The sequence below is a fragment of the Panthera leo genome, chromosome A2 (genome assembly GCF_018350215.1).
Source record: "Panthera leo isolate Ple1 chromosome A2, P.leo_Ple1_pat1.1, whole genome shotgun sequence".
Taxonomy (NCBI): Eukaryota; Metazoa; Chordata; class Mammalia; order Carnivora; family Felidae; genus Panthera; species Panthera leo.
In genome coordinates, this window is record NC_056680.1 from 10682721 (window position 1) to 10696547 (window position 13827).

Genomic DNA, 13827 nt, shown 5'->3' on the forward strand with positions numbered 1-13827 from the left:
AAATCTTAGGAAAGTAAACATTGAAATCAGCAATGCAGGGGAGATTGTTGAGAATTAATTGGTGGTAATGAAAGAATGTAATGGGTGGCACAACACGGTCCCAGTAAAAGTAGAAAACAAGTCCAAGAATATTAGCAATTAAGAGGAATAGAGAAGTAGGGTATTAGTTCTGAGGGATATGCAGTCAAGAGAGGGTGTTCCTTTTAATATTTTTAAGCAAGAGAAAATTTGAGTATGTTTCCATATAGTGAGAAAGATTTGGACCTATGGATCATGAGACAAACATTTCAGTGTCCTTTTTCTTGCTGGGTATTCCAACCAATTAAAAACAATTAATAGGTGAAAAGGGATATACTAAAAAGCTTTGCATGGCAGTTATTTCTTTACTGGTCGGGATGAGTATATTTCTGTGTTTCTTAGACATTGACTTTCTCTGTTGCAAATTGTCTGTGCCAGTTCTGTGTTTTGTTCAGTAGGTTTGGAATGTTTCTATTCCTGTTTCTGATTGCATTTTTTCAAACATAAGAACTAGAGTTTTCCACCAACTTTGCTGTTTGCTATTCAGTTCTTTTATTTATGTACAGATGTATTAGAGGGTAGTAGGAAAGTTAATACATTTTGTGTGCTCAAACCTATCATTTGGTCATATTTTCCTCCCCCTTCTTGTTTTTTTAAGTGTAAAAGTTTTTCTACATTGTTTGAATTAATAAGTCACCTTTTATACATATTTTTAAACTGTCTTCACTTTTCTGTTATTCCTTGTTGTACCTTTTGGCCTTTTGTGATTAGATCTATTTCTCAAAGTCACATCACCTTCAGCCATGGGTTGGAAGGGAATTCTTCTTTGTCATTTGACTAATGTTCACCTTTTCTTCCTAAAAAATATGGATTAGTGTATGTATATATATACATAGTAGTATACATACATTAGTATATGTATATATATACATACACTAGTATGTATATATATATACATTATATATATGTATATGTATATATATGTATATATATATATACATACATTAGTATATGTATACATATACATACACTAGTAGTATACATACATTAGTATATGTATATATATACATACACTAATCCATACACTAATACATTAGTGCATGTATATATGTGCATATACACATATATATACATACACTAATCCATACACTAATACATTAGTGTATATGGATACACTAATCCATATATATATGTGCATATATATATATGTATATATATACATACACACACACACTCACACACACACACACACACACACACACACACACACATACCATGTTCTTTATCTACTCATTGGTTGAAAGATATTTGGGCTCTTTCCATAATTTGCCTATTATTGATAATGCCGCTATAAATATTGGGATGCATGTGCCCCTTCGAATCTGTATTTTTTTTTTGGTATCCTTTGGGTAAATACCTAGTAGTACAATTGCTGGATCATAAGGTCGTTTTATCTTTAACACTGTTTCCCTGAGTGGGTGCACCAGTTTGCATTCCCACCATCAGTGTGAGAAGGTTCCCCTTTCTCTGCATCCTCACCATCATTGTTGTTATCTGAGTTGTTAATTTTAGCCATTCTGATAGTTGTGAGCTCATATTTCATTGTGGCTTTGATTTCATTATGGCTTTGCATTTCCCTGATGATGAGTGATACTGAATGTTTTTCCATGTGTCTGTTAGCCATCTGGATGTGTTCTTTGGAGAAGTGTCTGTTCATGTCTTCTGCTCATTTCTTAACTGGATTATTTATTTTTTGGTTGTTGAGTTTGATAAATTCTTTTTTTTGTTTTGTTTTTTGTTTTTTTTATTTTTTGTTTTTCTCAATATATGAAATTTATTGTCAAATTGGTTTCCATACAACAGCCAGTGCTCATCCCAAAAGATGCCCTCTTCAATGCCCATCACCCACCCTCCCCTCGCTTCCACCCCCCATCAGCCCTCAGTTTGTTCTTGGTTTTTAAGAGTTTCTTATGCTTTGGCTCTCTCCCACTCTAACTTCTTTTTTTTCCTTCCCCTCCCCCATGGGTTTCTGTTAAGTTTCTCAGGATCCACATAAGAGTGAAAACATATGGTATCTGTCTTTCTCTGTATGGCTTATTTCACTTAGCATCACACTCTCCAGTTCCATCCACGTTGCTACAAAGGGCCATATTTCATTCTTTCTCATTGCCACGTAGTACTCCATTGTGTATATAAACCACAATTTCTTTATCCATTCATCAGTTGATGGACATTTAGGCTCTTTCCATCATTTGGCTATTGCTGAGAGTGCTGCTATAAACATTGGGGTACAAGTGCCCCTATGCATCAGCACTCCTGTATCCCTTGGGTAAATTCCTAGCAGTGCTATTGCTGGGTCATAGGGCAGATCTATTTTTAATTTTTCAAGGAACCTCCACACTGTTTTCCAGAGTGGCTGCACCAGTTTGCATTCCCACCAACAGTGCAAGAGGGTTCCCGTTTCTCCACATCCTCTCCAGCATCTATGGTCTCCTGATTTGTTCATTTTGGCCACTCTGACTGGCGTGAGGTGATATCTGAGTGTGGTTTTGATTTGTATTTCCCTGACGAGGAGTGACGTTGAGCATCTTTTCATGTGCCTGTTGGCCATCTGGATGTCTTCTTTAGAGAAGTGTCTATTCATGTTTTCTGCCCATTTCTTCACTGGGTTATTTGTTTTTTGGGTGTGGAGTTTGGTGAGCTCTTTATAGATTTTGGATACTAGCCCTTTGTCCGATATGTCATTTGCAAATATCTTTTCCCATTCCGTTGGCTGCCTTTTAATTTTGTTGGTTGTTTCCTTTGCTGTGCAGAAGCTTTTAATCTTCATAAGGTCCCAGTAGTTCATTTTTGCTTTTATTTCCCTTGCCTTTGGGGATGTGTCAAGTAAGAAATTGCTATGGCTGAGGTCAGAGAGGTCTTTTCCTGCTTTCTCCTCTAGGGTTTTGATGGTTCCTGTCTCACATTCAGGTCCTTCGTCCATTTTGAGTTTATTTTTGTGAATGGTGTGAGAAAGTGGTCTAGTTTCATTCTTCTGCATGTTGCTGTCCGTTCTCCCAGCACCATTTGTTAAAGAGACTGCCTTTTGTCCATTGGATATTCTTTCCTGCTTTGTCAAAGATTAGTTGGCCATACGTTTGTGGGTCCAATTCTGGAGTCTCTATTCTATTCCATTGGTCTATGTGTCTGTTTTTGTGCCAATACCATGCTGTCTTGATGATGACAGATTGGTAGTAGAGGCTAAAGTCTGGGATTGTGATGCCTCCCGCTTTGATCTTCTTCTTCAAAATTACTTTGGCTATTCGGGGCCTTTTGTGGTTCCATATGAATTTTAGGATTGCTTGTTCTAGTTTCGAGAAGAATGCTGGTGCGATTTTGATTGGGATTGCATTGAATGTGTAGATAGCTTTGGATAGTATTGACATTTTGACAATATTTATTCTTCCAATCCATGAGCACGGAATGTTTTTCCATTTCTTTATATCTTCTTCAATTTCCTTCATAAGCTTTCTGTAGTTTTCAGCATACAGATCTTTCACATCTTTGGTTAGGTTTATTCCTAGGTATTTTATGCTTCTTGGTGCAATTGTGAATGGGATCAGTTTCTTTATTTGTCTTTCTGTTGCTTCATTATTAGTTTATAAGAATGCAACTGATTTCTGTACATTAATTTTGTATCCTGCGACTTTGCTGAATTCATGTATCAGTTCTAGCAGACTTTTGGTAGAGTCTATCGGATTTTCCATGTATAATAGCATGTCATCTGCAAAAAGCGAAAGCTTGACTTCATCTTTGCCAATTTTGATGCCTTTGATTTCCTTTTGTTTTCTGATTGCTGATGCTAGAACTTCCAACACTATGTTAAACAACAGCAGTGAGAGTGGACATCCCTGTCGTGTTCCTGATCTCAGGGGGAAGGCTATCAGTTTTTCCCCATTGAGGATGATATTAGCTGTGGGCTTTTCATAAATGGCTTTTATGATGTTTAAGTATGTTCCTTCTATCCCGACTTTCTTGAGGGTTTTTATTAAGAAAGAATGCTGAATTTTGTCAAATGCTTTTTCTGCATCAATTGATAGGATCATATGGTTCTTATCTTTTCTTTTATTCATGTGATGTATCACATTGATTGATTTGCGAATGTTGAACCAGCCCTGCATCCCAGGAATGAATCCCACTTGATCATGGTGAATAATTCTTTTTATTCGCTGTTGAATTCGATTTGCTAGTATCTTATTGAGAATTTTTGCATCTATATTCATCATGGATATTGGCCTGTGTTTGTGGATCACTAATTCAAGTATAAAGTGCTAAAGACTGGAACTAGGGGTTTCTGAGGGAAACAAAAGCAAAAATGAACTATTGGGACTTAATCAAGATAAAATCTTCTGCATAGTGAAGGAAACAACCAACAAAACTAAAAGGCAACTGACAGAATGGGAGAAGATATTTGCAAATGACATATTGGATAAAGGACTAGTATCCAAAATATATAAAGAATTTATCAACAGACCCATAACCAGCGAAGAAATTGAATCAGTCATCAAAAATCTCCCAACAAATAAGAGTCCAGGACCAGATGGCTTCCCAGGGGAGTTCTACCAGACATTTAAAGCAGAGATAATACCTATCCTTCTCAAGCTATTACAAAAAATAGAAAGGGAAGGAAAACTTCCAGACTCATTCTATGAAGCCACTATTACTTTGATTCCTAAACCAGACAGAGACCCAGTAAAAAAAGAGAACTACAGGCCAATATCCCTGATCCTGCCGATTCTTGTCATGTCCATTCCTTTTCCTCTTCCCTGAACCAACATCTGACGTCGGATCTCAGGACACCACAGAGATAAATGCAAAGTTTAGATAAGATTAAATTAAGGGGCACCTGGCTGGCTCAACTGGTTAAGTGTCCAGTTTAGGCTCAAGTCATGATCTCGTGGTTCATGAGTTTGAGCCCCCCATTGGGCTCTGTGCTGACAGCTCAGAGCCTGGAGCCTGCTTCAGATTCTGTGTCTCCCTGTCTCTCTGCCCCTCCCCTGCTCTCTCCCTCTCTCTCTCAAAAATAAACAAACATTTATATATATATATACATATATATATATATATGTATATGTATATATATATATATGATGGAAATTAAGGTATCCAAGTAGTTGTGAGATTTTTCTAATTTTTTAATAAAAAATGTAATGAATGCACAACAGAATGAATTCTACTGATCATGCTTGATGGAATATGGAAAGGAATTTTTGAGCAAACCAAATATTTTGATGGAGTGATTATCAGAAACCCAGGTCCATATGGCAGCTTGAACAAATGAGCATATTTAAATATATTTTTATCGCTTAGTTGACTGAAGTGTGGATTCAGTGATGGCCTGTTCTAAAAGCAGTTCAGGGTCCTAAGTATGTTATTATACAGTATATATGTGTATGCATATAGGAAATAATAAAGATTTGTGATAATAAAATATAAACCAGTAAAACAAGAAAGAAAATCAATGAAATGAAAAGTTGGTTTGCTGAGAACAATAATAAAAATAACAGAAGTTAAGATAAACTGAAATGAAGTGAAGAGAGTAGACATAAGTTACTGAAGTAAGAGATAAAAGTGTGGACATTAGTGTGGACCATAGAAAAATGAACATAAGAGAATGTTATGAAACATTGTACGCCAACAAATTAGATAATCTAGTTATCTAATCTATCTATATATATATAGATAGAGAGAGGGAGAGAACTATGTACCGCTATACAGAGCTATATATAACAAGGAAAGCAAGGTACAAGCCAACAGGAATGTGGCATTAGATCTCTCATGTTTGCACAATCACTCGCTACCCAAATATCACTCCAGATGGATTCAAAGGTCATTACATTCACCAAGAGATTGAGAAAAGAATTTGTGAGGAGTACAGCAGCTGTGTAGTGGTTTTCCACGTATGATAGAGCTAAGATGGGAGCTGCTGAAGTTGACATGAGTTCCTTCTGACCCCAGGAGACAGAATGTGGTCCGGAACTGCGAACACCATATGTGACTCACGTGGCCATCAGAGGCATTAATGTGATAAGCAGGACAGCCAGCTTATTCTTGCCAACACATTAAGCCACCGGGATCTTTGGAAAAGGCGATTGATCATGGTATTTGGATGCATAAAATAGAATTTTCAAAGACCTAACAATCTATGTAAATATAAAAACTCTAGTTCGGGGTGCCTGGGTGGCTCAGTCAGTTAAGCGGCAGACTCTTGATTTTGGCTCAGGTCATGATCTCATGGTTCATGGGCTCGAGCCCCAGGTCATGCTCTGCACTGGCAGTATGGAGCCTTCTTGGGATTCCCTCTCTCCATCTCTCTCTGCCCCTTCCCCACTCTAGGTTTCTCTGTCTCTCTCAAAATAAATAAATAAACTTAAAAGAAAAACAACTCTAGTTCCGAGGTGAGGAGGTTTGACATGAGTCACCCAAATGAAGAGTCACAATCTCTCACTTGATTGTCAGACCTGAGACTTTTCAGTGACCCAGGTCCCACCCCTGTTGAGGATGGACTTCTAAAACCGCCATGCATTATGATCAACATTTTCCTCCTAACCTTACCCAAAGGCAGTGACGTGAAGCAGCAGGTTCCTAATGTTTCATGAATGCCAGCTGTACGACACTGCCATTCTGCTCCTGCCTTAGTGACAGCACATTGTTCACTTAATGGTCATAGAGGGACTATTTATTCCATAGAAATTGGCTTCAACTTGTTTCTCATTCTTTCATTCTTTCTATTTTTCTTTATTCCCTTCTTCCATCACTCCTTTGTTTCTCCCTCCCTTCTGTGCATTCTCTCTCTTTTGTTTCTAGCAAGAGTTAACATTGACCAAAATGCTAGAATTCAAAAGACCTGTGGCCTTCTACCTGGAAAAGAGTGAATGGGGTAAAAAGGAAAATACTAAGATCTTTTTTTTTTTTTTTTGAAAACTGGATTCTGGCTCTAACACTAAAGCAAAATGCCATTGCAGCTTCCCAATCAAAGTGGTGGCATAAAGGTTGCGTGGTGAATGAAGGAGTTCACTTACTCTGTCTCACAAAGACCATGGCAAGTCCACAGATTTATTCTGTTATTCATACCCACTTTCTGAGATGCATATTTAGAAATGACAAAGTTGGCCACTGACAGAATACCCACCTTGCTTTTGTGATCTATAAATGAAGACTATTATGGTAGGAACTGACAAGGAATATATCCTGAGGATGGTCCCGCCTATCAAAACATTAGTAGAAATCCAGTAATGCCTGCCGGGGGAATCACGTAGATCAGTGACAAAGTAATTGAAGAATCATGGGTTGTGATTTCTATTTTTATCCTCAATGAAGTTCTATTTTCAACTGTGTTGAAGAAAATTAGATCTTGCAGACTAAATATGAGTTGTTATAGAGTTAATTTCATGTTGATTCCAGTTCCAGATATGACCTTTTCCTAGAGTGGTTAACATAAACTTTCATACTTGGTATGACTTGGGTATAACAAATTTCCTTTTTCCTAAAGCAGATAATCTAAGGGGGTAGATGCCTTCCCCTGGCAGGAATAACAGCATACCCTCATTCCTTTGCCTTTTCCTGTCATTTAATATGCACCCAATTTCCTTTATTAAATATTTTATGGCAGGGGTGCGTGGGTGGCTCAGTCAGTTAAGTGTCCAACTCTTGATTTGGTTCAGGTCAAGATCTTACAAATTGTGGCATTGAGCCCACTTCAGGCTCTGTGCTGATAGGATAGACGTGGCTTGGGATATTCCTTCAACCCCTCTGTCCCACCACACCCATTCCTCCTCTCTTTCTCAAAATAAATAAACACTAAAAATGACAGAAGAAATAGTTGCTCGTAATGTATGAAAAACTTCTATCAATCAAATACTGTAAAAAGATAGACTGCAGTTTGTCAATCTATGAACTGATACAAATATCATGATCTAGGTTTTCTAGGGTTTGGAGCCTTGTTACTCAAGTCTTTATCCTGAAACAAAGCATCTTATATGCTGAGAACGTCCCTCTGCTAAAGGGCTTTCCCAGGGCTTGCTTGATGTCTCTGTTCCTCAGGCCATAGATGAAGGGGTTCAGCATGGGTGTCACCACCGTGTACATGACTGAGGCTATGGCACTTGTCCTGGAGTTTTGTGCAGCAGCAGAACTCAGATACACCCCAAGGCATGTGCCATAGAACAAAGAGACCACTAAGAGGTGAGACCCACACGTGGAAAATGCTTTATACTTGCCCCTCACTGATGAAATTCTCAAAATGGAAGTGACAATTCTAGAGTAAGAGGAAAGGATGCCAGTGAGTGGGACAACACCCAGAAGTCCACTTGTGAGATAGATCATCAGGTCATTGAGGAAGGTATCAGAGCAAGCAAGTTGGATCACCTGATTAAGTTCACAGAAAAAGTGAAGGATTTCCAGATCTGTGCAAAAAGAGAGTCGCAAAATCAGTAAGTCATGTAATAGAGCGTTAAAAATACTCAATACCCAGGATACCAAGAGCAGGATGCCACAGAACTTGGGATTCATGATGACCATGTAGTGCAGTGGGTGACAGATGGCCACAAACCGGTCATAGGCCATCACGGTCAAGAGGAAGGTGTCTAATACTCCAAAAAGCATGAAAAAGTACATCTGGCTGAGGCAGCCTTCGTAGGTGATCACTTTGCTCTGCGTCTGGATGTTCAGCAGCATCTTTGGGACGGTGGTGGAGGTGAAACAGATGTCTGAAAAGCACAGGTTGGAGAAGAAGAAGTACATGGGCGTGTGGAGGCGGGAGTCTGTGATAATGGCCAGGATCATGAGCAGGTTCCCAGTGAAGGTGACCAGGTACATGGACAGGAACGGCCAAAAGAGCAGTGACTGCAGCCCCCCCTCGTCTGAGAGCCCCAAGAGGATAAATTCTGTAACACGGGTTTGATTTCCTCCTTCCATGTGTCTGGCGAAAACAGCTGGAACAGAGACAAGAGCATTGTAAAGGCACAGGCAGTGATCACAGAATCGAAAGAAATGCTGTGTTTTCAACATACTTCACCCATTAATCATTATACATTCCCTACCATTCTTGAATAGGTACCAGAAAATTTCAGAGAATCTGAATGTTCCATGTTTTCCATGAGTCTGAAACTGTTTGCAATTCTTGTTCTGAATCAAAACAATTATTCAAAGCAATGTTCTCCTCCATAAATTTCCTGAGACCTTTTTTTTTTGACCCAACAAAATTTACAAATTATATTGTGACAAGTGTTGTTGAAAGCATAGCAAAAAGTAGTGATGTGTGTTTTACCTTAACAAGACTGAGTCTAAGATGTGTGTGTCTCACAGGAGGAATAGAATATTAATAAAGTAATAAATGACGTTTCAAGTGGTGGTTACAAGTAACTGGTAAAATAATTCAGGACAACGTTTTCCTAAGTGGAAGGGAAAGCTGCCTTTGTATCATGTGCGATCAGGAGCTTCTGAGCTGGAAAACTAAGAAATATATGAACCGTGCAGATATCTTTGAAAAAAAAAAACACTTAAGGCAGAGAAATCACATGTGGAAAGAACTTGAATCAAGAGCTCACATGAAAGCATCAGGCAACATCAAAAAGAATGTTGTGAGCAGAGCAGGTAACACAACAGGAGTAGGAGTTGGATGCAAATAACACAGAGAAGAGCTCAAAGCCTTCTGCATCTGTGGAAACATTCTAAGGCAATGGACACCACAGTTCACCATCATTTTTATATGTATATGTTATATATGATGTCTGTCTACAACAGGATACATTTTATGTAATGTATACAAATGGAACAAAATTCATTCCTGCATAATTCTCTGTCTTTCTCTCTACCTTTACTCTGGGTCCAGTTGGTCTAATTGCTGCATTTTCTATTGCATAAGACAGCTTCATCTTTCTATAAATGCTTTATGGGTGTGTACTTCACTAATAAATTTTCTTTGCACTACACACACACACACACACACACACACACACACACATGAGTGTGGGTAGGGAGAGAGACAGAGTTCTCCATTATTGTGGTACCGTATACTCTTGTAGCTGAAGCACATCTTTTTAGAAAGCAGAGGACAGGCTACACCATAAGTCAAAGAGCTCCTTTCTCCTAGGAGAATTGCACTTTGTAATGTAGGCATTCCAATGTACTAGTCACGGCTAAGGACCACTAGAACCACACAGAATTAAAAGAATTAACATCAGTCTTTCTCAAAGTCTTCAAAGGGAAATATTTCATACTTTATTCTATCAGGTAAGCATTGCACTGATACCAAAGCCATGAAAAGCCATTGCAAGAAAAGACTACAGAGCAATATTCCCATGAAATATTGATGAGAACTTATTTAAGCGTAGCAGGCTTTTGATCATAGTGTAGGAATGGATTTTGCATTATGACCAAGTGGGATTTATACTTGGAAGGCAAGGATGGTTTAATTAATAACTCTCCTTCAGTGTAGTACAACACGTTAACAGAATGAAGGACAAAAGCACATGATTATATCAACTGATGGTAAATAAAACTGATGGTAAAATAAAATGATGTTAAAATAAAATAAAAGTGGAGCGCTCCTTAATAGTAACAGCATTCAAAAACTAAGAATGGAAGGAAGATTCCACAACACAAAATAGGTCATATGAAAACCCACCTCTAAAATCATTCTCAATAGTGAAACACTGAGAGCGACCCCTAAGATAAGGCAAGACGAGCATGTTTGTTTTCATGCCTTTTACACAACGTGGCATTGCCTGTTCCAGACAGAGCAACTAGCCAAAAAAAGAAAAAAGAAAAGAAAGGAAAGAAGGAAATAAAAGGCATCAAAATCAGAATGGAAGAAGTAATATGATTCCTCTTCACAAAAGGTGGTGTTACTAAAAAAAGACATTAAAAACCAGAAAAACTGTTAGAGTAATAAACGAATTCAGTAAAGTTGCGGGATATAAGTCAATGCAAACATAAAACTCAGGGGGCCGATGGAATCCTAGAATGGAGTGCACCAAGTGAAAATAAACAATCTAACTGTATTACAATTGCATGACACATTCTCAGTGAAACAAAAAATGTGAAGCAAAAAAATGTGAAGAAAGGCAAGAACTGGGAAAAGAGAAGAGTGTAAAACTGGACTTGAAAGAAATTGCACACAGGTGCTGCACCATACTTGTTTTTTTTTTTAACTTATGAAATTTATTGTCAAATTGGTTTCCATACAACACCCAGTGCTCATTCCCAAAGGTGCCCTCCTCAATACCCATCACCCACCCTCCCCTCCCTCCCACCCCCCCATCAATCCTCAATTTGTTCTCAGTTTTTAAGAGTCTCTTATGCTTTGGCTCTCTCCCACTCTAACCTCTTTTTTTTCCGTCCCCTCCCCCATGGGTCTCCAGCACCATACTTGTTAAAGTGTATCCAGAAGTTATTGTTAGCAATGCTGATACTCCTGCACATGTGAACTGAATTTGAACATATAAGGAAATGGATAGTAAATGGTGGGAATGAGGTATCACATTTGTTGTGTCATTTTACATGTAAGCAAGGTGGTGTAGCTCTTATGATCCTTTGGTGGTAAATTAGTTTTGGAGCCATGAGTATGAACTTGCTTCAGCTTATATAAAAATACAGAGGGTTACATATAGACACATGTATGGATGTCTGCATATACACAGAGTAGTAAACACTCATGTGTCTTTGCCAGGTCAGTTGAGGGGATATAGAGAGCCCGGTAGCAACAAGCACAGCAGGTACCAATCTCTTGAATCTCATCCCATGATCCAACAAAATAAAACAGGGCTCCTTGCAGAAATGACTGATTGTAGAGCTCTGGATGAAAGTACAGTAAGCTGAAGGTGAAGCTGAAGCATCTTTTCATGTAAGACAGTAATGAAATGCTACCCCCCAAAAGCCAAGAATGATGGAGACATGCCAAAGGGACATATCAGTAACTGAAGGAGCTCTCCATTGCCACAGCTGCAACAATCTGAGCAACAAAATAAAGTAGTATTGGGGTATAACACAGAGTATATAATGTAAATAATTGAAAAAAATAAGGAAGACACAATCTCCAGTGTAGAAGAAAACCAATGATTTACAGAAATATTCTACACTTAGGGAGGTGTGAGATAACTACCACTACTTAGAGATGGGGTTGTGCGTAGAAATTTCCTACAGGAGGACAGGATGGAAAGAAAGGGGAAAGACAAATCTGACAAATATCATGTCAGCCAGGACATCGATATCAACACCAATGAGAAATAGTCATGCTGATAGTGTGTACCCTTGATGTCAGGAAATGAACATGCCTCTTTCCCTCTCTAGTCTTCTTGTCCAACATCCACGTTCCAGTCTCCTCATGAAAAGAAAGAATAATAAGGCAAATCCAAAAGACTTACGGAATGCCTGACCAGTACTCTTAGCACTATCAATTGCTTCAAGAACAAAGGAAGACTGAGGAAAAAGTCACTGCATGTGGAAGGTCAACGGATAGGACGATTAAAAGTAACATGTGTAAGAGAGAGGATGTGTTCATAACAGGAGAAACTGGAAAGGAGCTTATGAGAACCGTCTGAAAAATCACAGCAAGTTTGTTTTGTACATGTACCACTGTTCAAATATGAAAGCCGATTAAAGTTAAAATTATTATTGAATTTAAAAAATCTTTGGAAACACCGTGTTCTGAGATTGTCCCAAAGAGTCTGGTAGGTGCCCTGTATGACCAGTGTCGCTGCTGTCAGTAACTCTTCCCATCAGTAACATTAAATAATCATACCACGTACAGTTTTTGAAATGTTTCAATGAAATGATGACTATACGGTATCTGCATTGTTTCTAGTAAACATTTAAGAATGAATGAAAAAATTCATCTGAATTTCTGGATTCACGATTTCCACCCCTCCGAGACCCGTTCTGTGCCTGGTGCTGTTTCTATCCCTCAATAACACTCTCCCACTCTGAATGCAGCAATAGTTTCTTCCTCACAATAACCTGGGTCGTTTTTCCATAGACAAGACCTTGTCATAGCTGTCCCCTGACATAAAAACGGCACTGACACTTCACAATTTCAGATTTCAATTTCGACCTTGTAGCCAAAATGTAAGATTGTCTCTTAATCTGACTATTGCCTACCCAGCCAGGTTCATTTGGGTTCACTTTGCAGACCTGCTCCTGACTGTTGGTTAGACAGTAAGAAGTATTTCTAATTCCAGCAGCACAACTCCCACTCTATTTAATCTCTAAATTTCCTTCTCTGCTCTTTCTTCCTGGACTTCTCACATCCCTTGTCTCCATGAAAAATCCGCAACACCACTTTCAAGGCTCAGCACCTATAAGCTTCTATGCAAAGCCTTCACTGACTCCTGTGAAAGAGTGGTCTTTCATGAAAACAATTACAAATAAAATAAAGAGACAACGTTAGGGGGAGGACATGTGTTATGGAGGAGACAGATCAGGGGAGATGGTCTAGTGTATCCAGAGTTGCCCTCCAGAATCAAAGCCTTAATGGGCAGGACTTGGCATCAAAATTCTCCTTAACTCATTGTCCCTGTTGATGTCCCCAAAGTAACTACAGATACAAGGGGTCCCTCCCACCATAACACATTTACGCAGTCCTTCTAAAGATGCCCTGACTCACCCAGATGTTAGCACAGAACAGCGGGAGATCAGTGACCCAGTCTCTCCCATGGATGAGTGATGTGGTTGGAAGTTATGTCCCCAGGAAGGGAAGAGACATGGCCCCACTCGTGAAGGCTCTAGAACACGGCTATGTGCTCATATCATCAGAGATTACAGGAGTCGACT

General features: G+C 38.8%; 1 protein-coding gene across 1 annotated transcript; it reads right to left on the reverse strand.

Annotated features, from left to right (window-relative positions):
• Nucleotides 1-8004: 8004 nt before the first annotated feature.
• Nucleotides 8005-13827, reverse strand: LOC122213079 (olfactory receptor 7A10-like). Its single transcript, XM_042927285.1, has 2 exons — nucleotides 13661-13827; nucleotides 8005-8990 (listed from the first exon to the last, which is right to left on the reverse strand). Exon 2 carries the CDS (start codon nucleotides 8971-8973, stop codon nucleotides 8005-8007), a length of 969 nt encoding a protein of 322 aa, XP_042783219.1. The 5' UTR covers nucleotides 8974-8990; nucleotides 13661-13827.